Source organism: Dioscorea cayenensis, chromosome 4 (genome assembly GCF_009730915.1).
Source record: "Dioscorea cayenensis subsp. rotundata cultivar TDr96_F1 chromosome 4, TDr96_F1_v2_PseudoChromosome.rev07_lg8_w22 25.fasta, whole genome shotgun sequence".
Lineage (NCBI taxonomy): Eukaryota > Viridiplantae > Streptophyta > Magnoliopsida > Dioscoreales > Dioscoreaceae > Dioscorea > Dioscorea cayenensis.
In genome coordinates, this window is record NC_052474.1 from 1,828,040 (window position 1) to 1,848,176 (window position 20,137).

The 20,137-nt window shown below is 31.2% G+C and overlaps 5 protein-coding genes across 12 annotated transcripts; 3 read left to right on the forward strand and 2 right to left on the reverse strand.

Moving 5' to 3' along the window:
* Window positions 1-2,703: 2,703 nt before the first annotated feature.
* LOC120259192 (transcription factor MYB93-like) lies at window positions 2,704-3,988 on the reverse strand. The gene is made up of 4 exons (XM_039266750.1): window positions 3,946-3,988; window positions 3,588-3,861; window positions 2,878-3,477; window positions 2,704-2,764 (listed from the first exon to the last, which is right to left on the reverse strand). The coding sequence occupies exons 2-4, from the start codon at window positions 3,848-3,850 to the stop codon at window positions 2,737-2,739; spliced, it is 891 nt and encodes a 296-aa protein (XP_039122684.1). The 5' UTR covers window positions 3,851-3,861; window positions 3,946-3,988; the 3' UTR covers window positions 2,704-2,736.
* Window positions 3,989-7,811: 3,823 nt separating this feature from the next.
* LOC120259354 (norbelladine synthase-like) lies at window positions 7,812-8,601 on the forward strand. The gene is made up of 2 exons (XM_039266942.1): window positions 7,812-8,052; window positions 8,148-8,601. Exons 1-2 carry the CDS (start codon window positions 7,869-7,871, stop codon window positions 8,438-8,440), a joined length of 477 nt encoding a protein of 158 aa, XP_039122876.1. The 5' UTR covers window positions 7,812-7,868; the 3' UTR covers window positions 8,441-8,601.
* A 3,407-nt stretch (window positions 8,602-12,008) lies between these two features.
* On the forward strand, window positions 12,009-12,977 carry LOC120259288 (norbelladine synthase-like). Of its 2 annotated transcripts, none has more exons than XR_005536088.1 (2): window positions 12,009-12,212; window positions 12,326-12,977. XR_005536088.1 is itself a non-coding variant. In XM_039266869.1 (2 exons), the coding sequence occupies exons 1-2, from the start codon at window positions 12,171-12,173 to the stop codon at window positions 12,619-12,621; spliced, it is 321 nt and encodes a 106-aa protein (XP_039122803.1). In that variant the 5' UTR covers window positions 12,009-12,170; the 3' UTR covers window positions 12,622-12,977. The 2 variants fall into 2 exon arrangements, 1 of the variants encoding a protein (XP_039122803.1); XM_039266869.1 differs by having other exon boundaries at window positions 12,343-12,977.
* Window positions 12,978-14,845: 1,868 nt separating this feature from the next.
* Window positions 14,846-15,489, forward strand: LOC120258318 (norbelladine synthase-like). Its single transcript, XM_039265687.1, has 2 exons — window positions 14,846-15,113; window positions 15,182-15,489. Exons 1-2 carry the CDS (start codon window positions 14,930-14,932, stop codon window positions 15,469-15,471), a joined length of 474 nt encoding a protein of 157 aa, XP_039121621.1. The 5' UTR covers window positions 14,846-14,929; the 3' UTR covers window positions 15,472-15,489.
* Window positions 15,490-15,505: 16 nt separating this feature from the next.
* LOC120258317 (alpha,alpha-trehalose-phosphate synthase [UDP-forming] 5-like) lies at window positions 15,506-19,449 on the reverse strand. Of its 7 annotated transcripts, none has more exons than XM_039265685.1 (5): window positions 19,249-19,449; window positions 18,831-18,882; window positions 16,449-18,395; window positions 16,098-16,371; window positions 15,506-15,996 (listed from the first exon to the last, which is right to left on the reverse strand). In XM_039265685.1, exons 3-5 carry the CDS (start codon window positions 18,344-18,346, stop codon window positions 15,688-15,690), a joined length of 2,481 nt encoding a protein of 826 aa, XP_039121619.1. In that variant the 5' UTR covers window positions 18,347-18,395; window positions 18,831-18,882; window positions 19,249-19,449; the 3' UTR covers window positions 15,506-15,687. The 7 variants fall into 7 exon arrangements, with proteins under 7 accessions (XP_039121619.1, XP_039121614.1, XP_039121617.1 ...); XM_039265680.1 differs by having other exon boundaries at window positions 16,449-18,532; XM_039265683.1 differs by having other exon boundaries at window positions 16,449-18,545.
* Between the last annotated feature and the right edge of the window lie 688 nt (window positions 19,450-20,137).

Here is a 20,137-nt window from a genome sequence, read left to right on the forward strand (position 1 = left end):
TGATGCTCATATGTCTTTAATTTTTCTTTTTTTACAAATTGATGATAAGCATATTTTTTATTTTTTATTTTTTTATGTTCGAAACCTCTTAAATATATATCTTTAAATTTAAACATACATATATTTTTTTAAAAAAATAATGTTTCTGACAGCTAAATATATAAAATATACTAATGTAACATTTAAATCTTAAGATATATAAATAATATTTTGATGTATACATATATTAAAAAAATATTAAACTTTTATTTAATATAATGGGATTTAAAATATATTTAGCATGGATTTAATTGCTAATGAACTTGTTCATTTGAATTTCCATTGGTAATATCTTTCATTTTGTGTTTTTGTTTGTTTTGTTTAATACTCCCTTATTTCCTTTTTACTTGTTACATCTACCTAATTTACACCGATTAAAAAAAATTAGTTAAAATTAATTGGTTACCTATATTTTATACTCCCTCCATACTTTTTTATTTGAGAGAGTAAAAAATTCTATTACTTTATAAAACTACTCATATTTAAAACCCCACTAGTGGAGTATATAATTTAATATTTAGTTGATTGTGATTTATTAAAAATTGTACAAATACATTACTTTAAAAAAAGTAAATTTGAAAAAAATAAATAAAAATTATTTAATGTTGTACAAAATTTATTATATAACAAGTAAAAAAGGCAAAGAATAGTTCCAAAACATGACAATGGAGTAAAAAAGAATGGAGGGAGTATATATAGTATAATATAAATTAAAGACTTGAGATTAAAAACAACTAGTCATTCTAATGAAACATTAATGAACTCATAAAAAAAACAAAAAAATAACATGAACCTTTATCTTTAATTATAAAATAAGACAATCATATGAGATAAATTTATAGCTCCTTTATCTTGTCAGTGAAATAAAATACCAAACACATACTAAAAGAATATAATTATGCCTCCCTCCCCATGTGTGATATTAGATGCATCCACATTTATAGTTCAATTATGACAACACTGTCCATTGAATTATAATATGAGATTTAATTATATGCAAACAAAAATACAATAATTTCATCAATAAATGCGTTTATTGTTAGTGATTAAATAGTCCGTGTTTGGATATGATTGTGCTTTTCTTGTCCAATGAAAATTAATTGGTGGCCATAATTTAATATGCTTATCATTATTATTATTATTACTCCCTCTGTTCCTATTTATTTGTCATAAACCCATGTTCTTTTTTATCTATTATTTTTAAACATTAACATGTATTTATTATTTTTTTTCAAAATTATCCTAATACTTTATTCAATTCTTTTTAATATGAGAGAGAAATATGAATATATAAATTATGGGATAATTTTATAAAATAACTATTTTTTTATTAAATTATCTGAAATAACTAACTTTCTTGGTATATGAGATTTGGTTATTCACGACAAATAAAAAGGAACAGAAAGAGTATTTTTTAACAATAGGAACAAGTACCTTTGTTTAATGGTTGTCAAAGAATGGAAATATATATAATTATCAATATGCTCTTCTTTTTTTTTCGCATTAAAAGATCATAATAATAAAAAATATAATTTCGAGCATTATAACTCTATTATATTGATAAAAATTAAAAAAATAAATTCAAATTTTAAAAAAGAAAACCTTTTTTTTTTAACAAATAAACGATCGACAAGCTGAATAGGCATGGAGTGCGATGGCACATTTTTCCAAGTAATGTGCAATAACTTTTAATTATAAAGAAATAAATTCAAAACAGTAAATATTATTCTAATCATAGATTTTTATTAGAATAAAATAGTTACGTGTTCATCTAAAAAAATTAACCGATAAATAGTAGTTAAACCAATACCTAATTCCTTTTACTATGTGCTTAATTCTCGATAGATCTTTTTAATTTGAAGTTTTACCAAGACAAGCAAAGGTGAGTAATTATCCACATCTCTTGGTTTTACAGTGAATCAATAAAAAAATAGATTAGTCTAGATTAATGTAAAGAGTGGCTTGGAATGAAAATGAATGACCAAGTAATCACCATTATTTTTATTTTCATTTTCATTTTATAGAGTATTTATGATGTAATGGCATGAAACTTTTAGGTAAAGTGAATCATTAATCTCTTCAAGAGTAGGTAACTAATCTGTTTTATTCTATAATTTCATTGTTTACCTACTCAAATCATGGTGTCCATTGTTGGGACAATCTTGGATTCTTCTTATTAGAGATAAATTCTCTGAGAAAGAAAAGTTTAGTAAGAATTACTAATAATGATCATTTTGGAAGTAATTAACATGATAAATGATAATTAATTAATCTTATAAGATTAATTATTTTATATATTTTTTTACCACTTTGCTAAGCAAGCTCAAATGACTATTTAAGTTTTGTTACAATCTTACAGCTTTTAATTACCTACTGTGTAACTAATACTCTTGAATATAATTAATCAATTGAATTCCATGAAAGCTGAAAACTTGATCATCTGACTTTGAACATATCTTAATAATTAACGAGGCTTATTGTTCTCATCAAATAATAAACAAGATTAATGAAATTAAAAGCAAGTGGCAAAAGAAGACTTAAAATCTTAATTAATTAATACAAAATTAATTGATAAAGTCAATCCATTTGGTGAAAGCTTTCATGCACAACGTATACATATACATGAATAAATATAATAAATCTTTTAATCAAACTTGTCCTCCTCCTCCTCCTTCCTCCCTTGATGATGATCACTCTCTACAACTCACTGGACCAAGATATTTGGCTGCAAACATAAATTAACAGTAAAAAAGAAATTCATTAATAAAATTCTCAAAATTATCAACACCATATATATAATAATAATAATATTAATAATAATAATAATTTATAACTTACTCTAAAATATCCTTCCATGAAAAATCAGTATCAAGATCATTAAGATAATTAAGTCCATCCCAAGACTCAAAAGGAGTAGAAGCTGATGAATTTGTTGACATGTGATCAATGGAGTTGGTAATTGGCTCTTGCACTTGGTCCCCATTAATGGTGATCTCTGGAGAGGTTGCTGTGACCAAAGAAGGTGTAGAATTAACAGTAGTAGTTGGTGTCACAAAGGAATTGATGAACAAACTATCATTCTGATCATGGCCTTGAAGATTATTAACATTAATCCCAGAAGAACTTGGATTAATATTATAAAGAGAAGGCATGGCACTTGTTCCCAGTAAACTCATCATCAAACTTTGAACAAGTTGTAACTTGGCTAAGTGTGCAGCATCTGCTTGCAAAACTCTCAAAGCATTAATATCCAAAGGATTCATGACAGTATTCAGGTTGCTGAAGTTCAACCCCGAAAGCAACTCAAGATCGGTTCTCCGGCGATGAGTTACCGGATCTATTCCCATAACCATGAGCTTCTTCTTTATATTAGTGTTCCAATAGTTCTTGATTTCATTATCAGTCCTTCCTGGCAACTGACTTGCAATTGAAGACCACCTATAAATTAATAACAAAACATTAATTATATATAATACATCAAGAAATCAAAAGCTAAACTTAATTATTAATATGGGTGTTTAATATATCAATTGTGTCAGATTAGTTACTTGTTTCCCAAAATGGAGTGTAGATGGATGATGAGGCGTTCTTCTTCTTCGGTGAACTTGCCTCGCTTGATGTCGGGTCGGAGATAGTTAGTCCAGCGAAGCCGGCAACTCTTGCCGCATCGGTTTAGCCCAGCATTCTTTGGAAGGTTTCTCCAGCTTCCATGGCTATTGTTCTTTATGTACTCCATGAGCTTCTTGTCTTCCTCTGGTGTCCATGGCCCTTTCTTCAAACCTATGGCATCACAACATGGAGATCTCCCCATATCTATGCTTTCTGTAAAACAATAATAACAATGGTTTATGTGAATATATTTGCTGAAACAATTGGAAGAGAAAATTAATTGTACAGATTAATTACCTGAAGAGAATATTGGATGATTAGAGAAAATTGGAGATTGAGAAAGGATTAATTAGTAGTTGCTTGAAGATAGTGTGTGTTGGGGGGTTTATATAGACTGTTTGAGCTGACCTTTGTCTTGATGTTTGATTGTTTTTTTTATTTATTTATTTAAACATCATCACATGGTGAAATTTGAGTATCCTTCTTTTGCTCTATAATATCCATACACTGTAGTATTTGGTTGCATGGTGTATCCATAAACTCAATAGTCCACGTACTTTACTTTGCATGCCATTATATTTTATGTTTGTGGTGAACTGGTGAGTCTTTGCATATATATATATAGTCAAATCAAGTACATATATATATATATAAATGAGATTAATTAATGGAGGTGCATGTTTAAAAAATAAAGTTAATAAGAGTGGTTAGGATACGTTTGTCATGCAACGTGACAAAGTTATTAGAGGTAATTCAAAGGTGATTTCCCATTATGGAAGCAACCAAGAAGAGGGCCATGCTTGAACAATATATGTTCCCTTTGAACTGTTTCTCCATATAAAAATTATATGTATATATATATCAATGAGCAAAGTTATTAGATTGTTCATATGTGCTAGTCATTTGGACCTATAAACTACACATGAAGTTGGCAAAAATGATTCTAATTCTGTTAATTTGGAGATTGTTCATTATTAATTAAATACCATACAAATTTTTTTATTATGACTTTCCTCATATCAAGAACTAAAAAAATAATAGTGAATGAATTGTTGGTTTAATTAATTGATAATTAACTATATTATATATATAACAAATAAAATTAATCAACCATAATATTGATCTAATTAAGCATCTTACATAGAATGCATGAATGAATATAGTTGAAACCTTAGCAAGGCTTGGCGGCTGTGAACAACAAGAGCTTTTGAAATGTGAGGGTCCCTTGTTAATCAAGATATATTCATCAGCATTGCCGTCACCTTAAGCTCCATTTTCATTAATATATTTATATAGTATTATTTATTAAGATTCCAAGGAAATAGTTTTCATTTGTTTACATGTATTTTCCACTGATTTGTTTAGCTCCCCTAACAAACATCAAATATAATATTAACTATCAATTCATTCAGACTTCAATGCATTGAAATTTTGAATTAGTAAAAGTTAAGCGTTCATGGCCTTGGACTTGTGTAGCTCTGACATGCATTGAATTTATAACTTAACTTCAAATCAATTGCGTGCCTAGTAAAAGTAAAGGTCAAAATTAATATTTCTTGTGTTTTGGTTTGATAAATCGTAAATAATCTAATATTTTATATGACTCGTGAAAAAATAACAAATCGTAAGTAATCTAATATTTTATGTGACTCATATAAAATAACAACTAATCGATCGATGAATATAATAGATTGATAATTTATCATTAAATCCTTGATGACTGGGGAATTCAATGACCCTAATTAGTAACAAAATGAATATATATTCCAAAGTACATCTTAAATAATTAAAATTTAAATAAATAATTGAATAAAATATGAGTGTGAGTTAGGTTAAGAATATAAAAGTTAAATCATTATTATATAAAGTAACAAGGCAACAACCAAATTGTATGGATACCAACTTTATACATACACATGCAGATAACAAATAATTACTGAAATCAGTCCATATGAGTAGTCATTTCATATTAAACATCCCAATTATTCATCAAATAATTTTTTCCAATATATATATATATATATATATTTTTATAAGGTGGATAAATAATATGCATTAAGATAAAAGATCAATAAAAACATACAACGACCCTTCCACTAGCTGTGGAAAAAAACAAAACAACATAGAAAGATAATGGAGGAACAACAGGTCTCCTCCTGACCCAGACAACAACAACAAGGACTACTCCTCGCCGATCTCCTGGTCCATCTCAATCGTGGGAGTGACCTCCACTCCCTCAGAACGAGATCCAACGAAACTCTAAGCTGCGCCTAATGGAGGAGATAGGATCAACGAGCTTCTCTCTCATACCCTCAGGCACTGCAGAGACCCAAGATAAAATCATATGAGTAACCTTCAACCAAACAACATGTGGATTATCACAATTATTAGCAAAGATATAATCATTTCGCGTAAGCCAGATGGACCACACAAAAATTCTCCAATATAATCTATAGAGGAATTAATTATGCAGCACAAAAATTGTCATAAATTTTTGTTTTATAATAAATTGGTTAAATGGCAAATTATCTGAAGAAAAAAAATGAAAGACTATGATAATTACTAGAAAAGCAAAATAGATATTAATAATATATAAACCATAAAAATTAGAAGATAATGTTTAAGAGAAATTAAACTAATGACAAATACAAGAATAATTAATGCTCTAGTAGCTTTCTCTCTGCATAAACTCCTCAATTAATACTCAACCTGAAAAGAGTAATATATACCACAGAATTAATTTGTGTTATATTGTTGACATATTTGGTTGGTAAAGAACAAAAGAGTTGGTTGAGTTGTTGAAGATTCACATTAGTTTAATCTCAACACACTCCTTAAATTTGCTTCATGTTATTTCCTTCAATCTGTTTGGTTGTAATTTGAAGTATGGCCCTCTCATGCATCTCTTTATTAACAACTGGTCAATGTGGCTGCACATAAGAAAATAAAAACAAAACAACAAAACAAGATCTTAATCACCTCATGAGTTGCTTCTATAAGGCTACTACTTAGAACTCATGGTAAAAAAACCAATTATAACATTCAAAAGTTTAAAGACAGGAAGTTTCTTAATAAAGAATTGTAATTGAGATAACTTCTCCAACTTTGCTATCTTTTTTAGTTCAGGACTTTGAAATTGAGAAAGAAGAAATCCTTGGTCAAAAACTGTTAGAAATGTTTGTTCCTCAATGAGAGGATGAATTCAATTGATCATGTTTTAAATTACTTGTTTAAACTTTTACCATATGTCTCAATGGAGTTTTTTATAACGCAAGTGTGATCATATATGTCATTATTAATTACCGTATTTCAATAGAATGAATATGATACATGCAACCAAATGATAGATGCTTATTCCTGGAAATGAGAACATGTATATGAACTCTTATTTTGGAACCAACTGATATTATTTTCTTGATTAATTTGGCACCCTTCTCTAAGTGATCCTCTTTTGTTTGTTTGCTTCTCTTATAGTAACTTATAATGGATAATTATAAGTTTTTTAATATGTAATTAATTAATCTATTGTAAGTGTGAAAAATTTAAGAAAAACATTGGTATTTAATTTAGTGGCAACTCACCATAAAATGCGCAGGATATGATGGCTCAAAATTTTGAGCCCACAGTATTATTTATATGTTGTTTCATTATTGGCCTAGTATTATAGAGTATTATTTATTTACTGTATATGATAAATTTCTAGAGAGCCTTTTAAATCATCTGTAATTAGTGTATCTTTTACACTTACATCTTTTGACAATATTTACCCTTTATATAAAAAAAAATATAAAATATATATAATATCATCTCGCCAGCTGGTCAAAGTTTTCACCCTATATACTTATGTGATATTATTCTTCCGATAGTTATCTGAACTTGATTATTAATATACAAATTTTCAATAACAAGATGCATATGAGAAAAATCATCAAATTAAATTAATGGACCACCTTGTCAGCAACCTTATCATCACGTATATAAAGACATATATATCTCGAGATGAACAAATTAAATTACAAGCACATCCCAGCCAACCGGCCACAAGGTTCACCAATAAAGACAAAGATCCAAAAATGTCATTTTAGAGCATCTAGACTTCACATTTGTGACAGATTCCAACCATGTATTTTTTTGGAATGACTCAATTCAAATACCAAACAATGCAACAATCTTTGATAAGAAGAGAAAACAAGAAGAAGAGGAAGGAGACTAATTTAGCCATGAAAGGAACACTGTCACATGAATTAGAAATCAGTTTGCCGGCCGATGAAATATGGTCGGTCTACCGTGGTTTAGAACTCGCCGAGTTGGTTGTAAAGCTACTACCTACTGTTATCTACAAGATGGATCTTGTTGAAGGTGACGGAGGGGTTGGAACCATCCTTCATCTTTACTTCCCTCCGGATGAGTAGTATTTATGTTTATAATAAGTTCTGATGAGATCAAGTGCTTTAATGTATTTCGTATTTGTATATAATTTTAATATTAATTATTTTTAGGAACACCTTTGGTCCAATCATATAAAGAAAAGTTCACAAAAATCGATGACGAAAAACGTATTAAAGAAGCTTATGTTGTCGAAGGTGGGTACTTAGAATTAGGTTTTATTTCATATATGGTTCGATTTGAGGTGATAGAGAAGAGTGAAGCTGATTCCATTATAATGTCGACCATAGAGTATGAAGTTGATGAAGATTTCGCATCAAAAGCTTCATTGATTAGCACTGCTCCTTTAGCAATAATCCATGAAACTGTTGGAAAGTATCTCATTGAGAAGAAATCCAATGCTTGATTAATTTCTTTGGTAATTTGGCTTCTGGATCGCTATATATATATATGAAGCACTCTTGGAGGAAATTTAAAAATAAATAAAAAAATTTATGGAGCATATGTATTATCTTTATTCTTCTGAGATCTTGTACTCATTTTTAATATGATGAAGTAATGATATATACTTCAGCTTTTGCTATGATATGTAATTGTGCTTAATTGCTCCAGGGATTATATATCCTAAAATTACTTTCCATAGAGATGCTAATAAACAGTTGATTATAATAATATTATTAATTATAGGACTGATTTGCCTGTACCATGTTAGGTTATTACAATCCAACATATATAATTATATAGACCAGGCATTATCCCCGGCTTTCTATCGGAGTTTTTAAAATTTTGTGAGTAGTTTTGAGATAATATTATACATAAAATAATATAATTAAACAACTACTATGGAAACTATTTTATATTTTGGATTTCAAAGGTCTTATGAACATTTATTGCATTAATTAGGTGTAATTACTATTTTTCAATTGTTAATATTATAAGTAATATAAATAAAAACTTAAATGTTATAAAAAAATTAAAATTGTTCCTTGAAACTTTGATATTATACATCAAAACAACTCTGACCATAGAAACTATTTTATACTTTGAATTTCAAAAGTCTTATGGACATTTATTGCATAAATAATTAGATATAATTAATATTTTTCAATTATTAATATTATAAGTAATATAAATAAAAACTTAAATGTTATAAATAAAAATAAAATTGTTCTTTGAAACGCCCCTATAGTAGATTATACATCTATTTTAATAATATGTATAGATAATAGGCTTTTATTGTGATATGATGGTGGTATTGATTGTTTGGAAATGGGGTTGTCTTGGGTGTTATGGTAATATATGAGAAAGCCTCCACTATATCTTTTTGTTAAAGGTTGAGCTAATATATATATATATTTGAAAAAGTGGATGAACCACAATTCATTAAAAAACAAAGGCACGAGTACAAAATGGAAGAGACACCAAAATACAACAATAAACAACCACAAGGAGTGGAGGAAAGGGCGAGCACCAGGGCCCACCAAAATAAGAAACTGAAGAAACAACCCCTAGAGGAAAGAACAATCCAAAAGGGGTACAAAAGAATATATAAATGATCCATTTATAAATTTTTATAAAACATTTTAAAAATCTTGAGGGAAAAATTAAAATTAATATTATGGTATTAGTTTTTAAATTTATATATATAAATATATATATATATATATTAGATTGATGTGTTTAATTGACAAATAATAATAGATATACATCGATTCTTTATTTTAACGGTATATTGTTTTTTTAGCAATTAAGTGCATTATAGTCAACAAAAAAAGCAAAGTTTTTGAAATTAATTCATTAAAATAGAATTTGATAGAAATTAAAAAAAAAATTATGGTCTTATCCAAAATTAGGGCTAAGTCACCATCATATTAAGTAAATAATATTCAAAATACACATATATCTTAGACCTGTCCAAGGGCCGAGCTACCCGATGACATTGACAGGACCCCGGATAAAAAAAAAGAGCCCATTTTTAAACCAGGCCATGTTTGATTTTCATTGTTAAAAACCTTGGTCCGGCCCGACCCGAATTATAAAATATTTTTATTAATTAGTTTTGTATATACTTATATATATATATATATATATATAATGGTTTGAATTGTCATTGATTACTTATTAATTAGTTTGTATGTAGTTATATAATATATATTTATTTTTAATTGCCATCAATTATAATGGTTTAAATTTTAGTTATTGTGATTGAATAAATATGTGCATTTGGTATTTTAATAAGTGTTTTGTAGAATAATATTTGGTCATGTTCACGGATTAATATTATTGTTATTTTTTTTATAACTTATTTATTATTTGATGAAAACTCTATTTGTTCGGGCCTTGATTAGAAGTCATTAAATTTGAACGGATTCTACGAGAGTTAAGACCCATCTTTCGGAGTGGGACGGGCTTGGATAAGTTTGAATTTTAGTAATTATAGACTCAGTCTACCTTGAACCCGGCCCAACCCAGCCCATTGGTAGGTCTTATATATATTAATATATATATACACTAAAGTAATATAAGGTAAACTAGAATAGCAAGTGCATAATAATAGATGGTTTATCTTCTATTTTATTATTTTTAAGTTTTATTTGCTATTTAGCCTTTACTCTAGATCTCTATTAATACTTTTTAATATGTAAAATCAATGTATCTATAAATATATATATTGAAAATTTTAACCTAAGATGTGAATTCTTGGATTAAAAATGCTCTTGAATACTTTATATATATTGATTCTTTCTTCGTATCATATTGATGAATAATGACAAGTAATCTCATATTGATATTTGTTTGAAAATTAATCAATTCTTTATAGGTGTTTTTATTTAATATGATATATTTAACTGACAAAAAATATTTGGACAAATACTTTATTATTATGTTTACAAAAGAAAAAATTTCTTAATTAAGCCATAAATTTATAATACAGAGCATATTTCTTGAGCAATTAGGTGCATTATGGCCAACCAAAAACTAAACATCTTAAAATTAGTTCATTACACTTAACCTACCATAAATCCAAGAGATAATTAAAAGTTCCATTTGAATTAATCAAGCCTACTCTCCAATTAAAACATTGAGGATTTGTAACTTGTCTGTATTCATCAAAAAATAAAAAATAAAAAAAATAATCAGGCTTATGTTGCCATGATAATTATTAAGTTAATAATATTCCAAACACATGCATATATGTATTTTAAAATAATACATGTTGAACTAAATAACGAGCGCATAGTAAATGAAAGATGATAATCCGATGTCATTGTTTGTTGAAACAATTAATTAATTTTATGCGCATTGGTTTTTTTTTATTTAATATGATATATTTAATTGACAAACAAAAGTAAATGGGCATATATATATATATATAGGTTTTTTTTTATAAAAGTACAAAGCATATCCACTTTTATTCTAAAAAATATATATATAAGTACATAAATAAATGACAGATGTACATGCCATGTTGTTTTTTGTCCAGAAATTATTTTTTTTATAAGTCCAGATATCCACTTTTTTTTTTTTAAGTCCAGAAATTAATTGATGACACACTTGTGGGGAAAAAATCTTATCAGCATCACATAACCTTTATAACATTTTTTTAGGAAATGAAATTAATTAATATTTATTCAAAAAATAATAATTAATATTAAGAAACATTCATAATTAATATGAAATTTCTTTCAATTTTTTTAAAAATTTCATTTTAATTGTTATTAATTCAGTCAAAATTAATAACAAATCCAACAAGCCAAACATTGCTACAACACTAAGATAATAATATTATATGAAAAAAAAAACTGATGCCAAACTTTTTGCATGATAAATATTCTTATCACACTAGTGATTGTGGAGAACAAGAAAAGAAGATAAGATAATTATATATGAAAAAGACTGATTCCAAACTTTAATTGGTGCATGATAAATATATATATATATATATATATTCTTGTCAGTGATTGTGGAGGAGGAGGAAAAAAAGACATAGACATGAAGGGAGAAGTTGTCCATGAATTAGAAGTCTGCTTGTCTGCTGAAGAGATATGGATGATCTACCGTAGTTTACAACTCTCCCAATTGGTTGTCAAATTATTACCCTAATATCATTCACAAAGTTGAAGTCATAGAAGGAGATGGAGGGGTTGGAACAGTTATTCATGTTCATTTCTCTTCTGGTGAGTTTATTTATTTTATAATAAGTTTCTTCCATATGATATATATATCTATATATATATATAATATTAATTTTCATGTATACATAGATATGTATTTATAATGTTTGTTTTAGAAATGTCTCCGGTGCAGTCATTGATAGAAAAATTCACAAAGATTGATGATGAGAAGCGGATCAAAGAGGCTCATATAATTGAAGGTGGATATCTGCAGTTAGGTTTTATTTCTTATATGAATAGACTTGAGATCATAAAAAAAGAGGATGCAGTTTCGGTTATAAAATCAAGTGTGGTGTATGAAGTTGCTGAGGAATTTGCTTCCAATGTTTCATTAGTTAGCACTGATATTCTTGCAGCCATTAATGAAACTGTTGGGAAATATTTGATTGGTCAGAAGAAATCCAGTGCTTGATTTCTTTGAAAACTAAGCTTCTAAAAGTTATAATAAAGACATATGCATGCACTCTTTGTTTCCTTCCAGAAATAATACTAGCTATGCCAAAGTCATTTGGTTCAAATGGTTAATGATACAAAAAATAAGTCTCTCATGTGACGTATGGAGTGGTAATCAAGGATTCGAATTATCATTGGAGAAATTAAGTCACTGGTGATGTTGCAATCTACACTCATGGGCATAGAGACAGGCGCTTGTTGTTTTTTTTTTTAAAAATAAATAAATAAATAATATTAGCTAGCTTTTGGAGTATATGAATGCATGTGTATTCCTTTATGTTTCAGAATATTTTGTACTCATTTTAATACGATGAAGTGATGATATATATATATATATATATATACTTTTGTCTTTATTGTGCTTATATAAATAAGATGGATGAACCAATTATGTGTATGTGTAACAGTGAAAAAAAAAACTATATCTTGAGCATCAGCAAAATAAATAAATAAATAAATTCTAGATTAATCAAATAGAAGAAAAAGACTAAATTGTGACCTATAATTATTCTTATAATATATTCTTTTTCCCATCACAATCTTAATAGAAATGGAAATCATTTTCATGTAATTAATTTCCAGAGTCAACCTCACATTTTCTTGTTTTCATATTATTCTTCACCTTTCAGTTTCATTAATAAATTCCTCATCTGAATTTCCATCTATTTATTCTTCATGATACTTTATATTTAATTCATAATTAACCATTATTTATGTATTTTTTAAATTAAAAATCTTGTAAATCAAAATTAAGTGTTTTAGCTAGAAATACAATCTAATTAATCTCATATCCAAATATTCACATTATACGTTATTTTTTTTGTCAAATACATGATAAACTCCTCTCATTTAAGGGATTATCAAGCTATATCTACATTATTATTATTATTATTATTATTATTATTATTATTATACCACCTCACAAATCCACATATTTATGCATGAACCAGAATTCAACAGTGGCAACATCAACTTTTTTTTTTAAGAAAAGTTTTAGTGACACTTTCTAATAAAAGTTTATAAAACCAAGGTAGTCAGACCCGGCCCGGGGATTTGACCCGGCCAGATCAAGGGGTCAGGGGTCGATGGGTTCGACCGGGTTGAACCGGGGTCAACATTAAAATATTAAAAAAATATATAATAATAATTAATAATGATAAAAAAATAATATAACCTATATTTTAATAATTAAAAATAATAAATTATTAAATATAATATTTAAAATTTTAATTTCATATAGTTTTCTTGATTTTAAAAAATATCTTAAATAAAATTAAATGTAATATTTAAAAATTTAATTTTTTGTACCATCAATCCATTCTTGATTTTTTAAAACCATAAAATTAAAAAAAACAACCCTAATGATCCTCATCTCACCCTTGTCTTCTTCCATCGGGATTCGGAAAAGAAAAATCACGTGCCACCACTCATGTTCCTCTTTCTCTCTCCTTTCTCTCATTGTTCTCCCTCTCCCTCTCACGCGTTTCTCTCGTCTTGCCGCCGGCGCACCATTTTCTTTCTCCCTCACATCTTCATCTCATCAGCGCCACTTTTTTTAAAATAATTTTAATTATTTGACCCGAGTAAACCGGCCGAGTCAACGGTTTCCGAGCAAACCGGCCGGGTCACCCGGTTTTTGGCCGGGTTGCTTCCAAACCGAGTTAGAGGGTATAACCGGACCGGCCTCATAACCGGTTCCCGGTTTTTCCGGTTGAACCGGCCGGGCCGGTCCGGGTTTGACAACCCTGTATAAAACTTTATTTACGAATTGACCCTGCTTTGAGATTCGCGCAAGACGTAATTTTATTTTATTTTTTTCAAAGTTGCATATATATATATAATTATATATCAAACACACTATTTCCATGAGATTTGGTTTCTAATAAAAGTTTATAATACTTCATGTTTCGTTTTCCATCGTGATGCTAATAATAAAGTGACTTCCCGCCAAATAATTATAAAACAGTTTGTAAAGCATCTAATTCAGCAAAGATCCATTGCATGAACCCTTTGGAAGTTTCTTGCCAATGATTTCACAGTCTAATAATAAAAAACCTTTGAAACAGTTTATAAAATCAATTTCACAAAAAAATCCAGCTTGTCTCCCGGAATCCGGATTTGTTTATGTTTTTGGTCATAAATTAAGAACAGTGGTTTTTAAATTATTTTCAAGCAAGAGTAGATGTTCTTGTGACTTGTGAGCTTTTAAAAACCAGAGCATCAATTCAAAAAACTTGTAAGCAAAAAGATAAAAAACAAAGACTCAAATGAAGGGGGCAGTCTCTCATGAGCTAGAGGTGGCCCTGCCTGCTGAAAAGATATGGACGGTCTACCGAGGACTCCGGTTGGCTGAATTGATCGTCGAGTTGCTTCCTAATTTGCTTAACAAGATTGAGATCATTGAAGGCGACGGTGAGGTTGGAACAATTCTTCGCCTTTACTGGCCTCCAGGTGAGTGCTGATCAGATCCGGTGCTTTATAATGCTTGTCATTAGTACTAACATTTGAAACATGATTAGGGACACCGATGGCGGCCGCCATTTACAAAGAGAAGTTCACAAAGATCGATGATGAGAGACGGGTAAAGGAGGTGCACACCATTGAAGGAGGATTTCTACAGCTTGGCTTTACCACTTACATGGTTCGACTTGAGATCATAGCCAAAGGTGAAGCTGATTCTGTTATAAGATCGGTCATAGAGTATGAAGTTGATGACGAGTTCGCAAACAATGTCTCATTTGTCTCGACTGCTACTCTAGCAACAATTCATGAAACCATTGGAAAGTATCTAGTTGAGCAGGAATCTTGAACATGTTTTACTTTCAGAAAAGATCACAATGAAATAAGAACAACAATTGCAGACCTTTATAGCATCAGTTACCTCCAAACTAACAAATGCGGCAGTATCATCGATTGATTCATAAACCATGTTTAGCAAAACGTGAACAAAAACAAATCCCCCAAAATACACTTGTGCATAATCAGCCTATATATACAGTAAAATATCGGCTTCATCATCAAGTCATCACGCAAGGCTTGGCATAGCAGCAAGCCTTGCCGTGTGATCAGAAGCCGAAGCAAGGCCTTGTAGCATCCTCACAACCTCAGTTGTGTCTTCCAAATAGTATTTAGCTTTGCTCGGCTTTTGCCCAACTGTGCATAAGAAAGTTTCGGCAACTGGGGACAAGAGCGGGCCTGATATTGCATCCGTTATAACTTCAAACATATCTTCATCCGATCTATCATCACCAATACAAAGAACAAAATCAGGGAGCATTCCCCTCTCTCTCATGGTCGACAGAAGCCACTCAGCCACAAGCCCCTTTGTAACACCCTGCACATCAGTAATCATATCGAACAAGTTCAGCTAAACATAACTGATAATGAAAAACACCGAATAAATGATGGAGTGTTAAGAGTGAAGTTCAAACTGGCCTGTGGTTTCACTTCCACAATGTGTTGGCCACTCTTCACAGACACCGGTTCATTAGCAAGAACACTTTCCAGATGATCAAGAAGTTCTTTAGCTTGGCATGCACCGAAATCACGGTCTGCATACTGATATCGCCAAACGAGTGCGCTCTCTTTAGCTTCTATGCTTGAACCATCAGTTGTTTCAGTATACAGCTTCATTACTGGCTCAGCGATTTGAATCCAATCAAAGTCGGCCACTGGCACACATGTTTCCCATTCGGCATCAAGCTTTGGCCTGAAGGAATACAAATTTAAAAAATAAATAAATTAGTGTACATTTTATCACAAGATGTATCAAAGCAATACAATTACCTTAAGAAATATCCATGCTCTGCTGCAATCACCAACTTATCACAGGTGGAAAACCACTCGCTGAGAATATTTTTGCTTCTACCACTTACTAGAAATACAACGTTTTTTGGATCCTTGCACAAACTATTTAAGATGTTGACAACCTCAGAACCGGGGTTTTTGCTGATTGATGTTTGAGACATCAGAGTACCATCATAATCCAATAGAATTGCTCGGTTATTTGTTCGCTTGTAAGCAGAAACTATATGCTCCACAGATAGCTTCCTGAAATTTGGATCGAGTGCAATGACTCTGAATCCAAGGCCAAAACCAATGCCCCAGCACCTCCTCCTTACATGATCCTTGCATGTCCTCTCCAAGTCTTGCAAGAAACTGTTTGCCCAATATGCGACATCATGGGTACTCACATACCGGTAATGTTTCTCATGTCGAAGCTGTTTTTCAGACTCACGTGTCACCAGAGCCCCATCCATGGCTTCAGCAACAGCATCAATATTCCATGGATTGACCCGAATGGCTCCACTGAGAGACGGAGAACAACCGATAAATTCTGAAACAACCAACATGCTCTTCTTTGGAACCTGTGGATCAAGTTGCAAGATCATATCTAATTTGTCATTTCCTTGACGACAAATGATGTACTCATAGGGTATGAGATTCATTCCATCTCTGACTGCAGTCACGAGGCAGCATTCTGCAATCACATAGTAAGCAATTCTTTCATAAAACTGAAGTGTTGTGTCAATGAGAATGACAGGATCATAGCCTGGCCTCCCAAATTTCTCATTGATTCTTTTAACAGTTGAGTACGTCTCAGACTGAACCTCTTGCACATCTCTTCCTCGGCCTCTGGCCGGGTTTGCAATTTGCACCAAAACCAACTTACCTACCCAATCTGGATGCTGCACAAGCAACTGTTCCATTGCTAAAAGTTTCAAGCTGATTCCCTTGAATATATCCATGTCATCCACTCCAAGCAGCACAGTTTGATCCTTGAACTGCTCATTTAGCTCAGCAACTTTAGTTTCAGTCTCTGGGAGATTCATCACTGATTTAAGCTGCCCCAAATGGATTCCAACTGGAAGTATCTTGATACCGACAGTGCGGCCGTAATACTCAAGACCGATATAACCCCTTTTTGATTGATATCCGATGCCTAGCATTCTGCTACAACATGAGAGGAAATGTCTAGCATAGTCAAAAGTATGAAAACCAATAAGATCAGAGTTGAGAAGTGCTCTGAGGAGTTCATCTCTCACAGGCAATGTCCTATAAATCTCCGAGGAGGGAAAAGGACTGTGAAGAAAGAAACCAAGCTTCACCCTATTGAATCTTTTCCTCAAGAAGGTTGGCAAAACCATAAGATGGTAATCATGTACCCAAATATAATCCTCGTCAGGATTAATGACTTCCATAACTTTATCAGCGAAAATCTTATTAACAGAGACATAAGCTTGCCAAAGAGACCGATCAAAACGCCCACCAAGGTCTGGAGACAGAGGGAGCATGTAATGGAACAACGGCCACAGTTGTTGCTTGCAGAAACCATGATAGAATTTACTGAAAAGATCAGGAGGGAGGAAGGCAGGGACACACTTGAAAGTCTCCAACAGTGTCTGAGAAACATCATCCTGTTCTTTCAGCACAACCTCTTCCTTCAAGCAACCAATGTAGATGACTTCAGTATCCTCTCCAAGACCATCCTTGAGCTGCAAGAGCAAGGAATCCTCATCCCAGCTGAAATTCCAACCATCATTGTCAGGTCTTCGATGTGCCCGAATAGGCAGCTGGTTGCCTACAATGATCATCCTTTCCTGAGATACCGAGGAGATGGCATCGGATCCGACACTGTTAGTGCTTTCCTCATCAAGATCAGAGATAATACCAGCCACTGTCATCACTCTTGGGAGCCTCTTAACAGGACGGCCAAATGATGCCGGAGGGTCACTGGATGCCACAAGGTCCAAAAGATTAGAATATGACCTTGAAACCATTGTGCTTCGTTCAAACCACAACCAGGGGCAACCTAGAGACAATCAAATAGAACTCCAAATGTTCTATTTCCCCTCAATATACTTCAGTGTCTACAAAAGAAATCTGAAAATAAAACTCCAAGTGATGACAATAAAACTGCTCGCAGAATCTTTGCACAACATTCTCACAATTAGATGGACCAAAAAAAAAAAAAAATCTTTTCTTCAAAAAAACACACACACACACACACACACACACAGAAGCCTGAATGTCAAGATGTTTCAGCAGAAGATAACAACACAAAACAAGAGAGCTCCTCAGAATTCATAAACTATGATGAATCTCTAACCAAATTCTCCAAAAACAACCAAAATCAAATAAAATTTAAACAAAAGAAACGAATCTAACCAGATCCAATAGAAGAACAAGAAGCTTCACCACACCTGAATCAGCGTAAATCCTGGAAGAAAAAAGAAGACAACTTTTGTTAAATCAAACATTCACAATCATGTAAAGAATAGAAAAAAAAAAAGGCTAAAAGAAGAAGAAGAAGAACACAACACCTCCTAACCAACAGCACACAACCAACGGCAGCAAAACAACATAAGAAACTAAAAAATTAAAAAAGATAAACAAATAGAAAGAAGAAGAAAAAAAACACAAACCACCGAAGAAGAGTTGTCACAACCCCCAAGGCCAAAAGCCAGACCAATTAAATACAAGAAACACCATAAAGATGGAATCTTTGAGCAATACGAACTGAAAAAGACCGCAGTAAAACAGGCTAAGAGAATACCAACATAGATGAAAGTCAAAAAGGAGTTACCTTTCGATCAAGCTGATAAGAATTCATCCCAAAAACTGAGAAATCAGAACAAAGAGAAGCTACTTCCTTGCTAAATTTCAAGAGCCATGATCCCAATCTTTCTCTTTTTCCCTCGTTTCCACTGAGATTTTGAGAGCTGGAGCCCCATTGGCTACTATGCATAGTGACCGCTGAGTAGAGAAGTAACAGTGTAGTGCAATAGCTTATGTTCACCACCCGGTGAGTCTTATATCCATCACTTATTTATAACCTTTAATTAAACCCCAAAACCAAGCTTCTCTTCCTTAGTAGATTATGAACAACAGAAATAAATATTTGAATTAAAGCCAACCATCTTCGAGTCTATTGGTACACGGGTCATCGAGAGGATTGTCGATAGAGCTCTCACCGAAATGCGTGAGCTTTGATTCTACCGGGTAACATATTTTTTTGGAATCAGAATAGTGATCATGCACGAGCTGGCTTCAACGCCCACGTGAACACACTGTCTCCTCACTGCTTCACGGCGACAGCATCGCCTCTGCAGTCTCCAGTGGGATTTGGCCCACTCTTCTTCCCAAAAAAAAATATTTGAAATTAAAAATAATCATTCTAATTTCTACCTATGTAATCATTGCCACCCTCGTATCTAGCTTTGTCTCTCTCCATAAATAAATATTTGATTATGCACACTAAAATCTAATTATAATATATAAAATTCAAAAAGTATTTTTATTACGTGAAAATTTACAAAAAAAAAAATACTTTAACATGATAATTAATATAATTAGACAAATTAGACAAATATATTTATATATATTTTTTTAATTTTAAAGAGGTGATAAATAATTATTATAAAGATAAATTAGGGAGATAGGTAAGGTAAGCTCACCGGAAGAGTAACTTCATT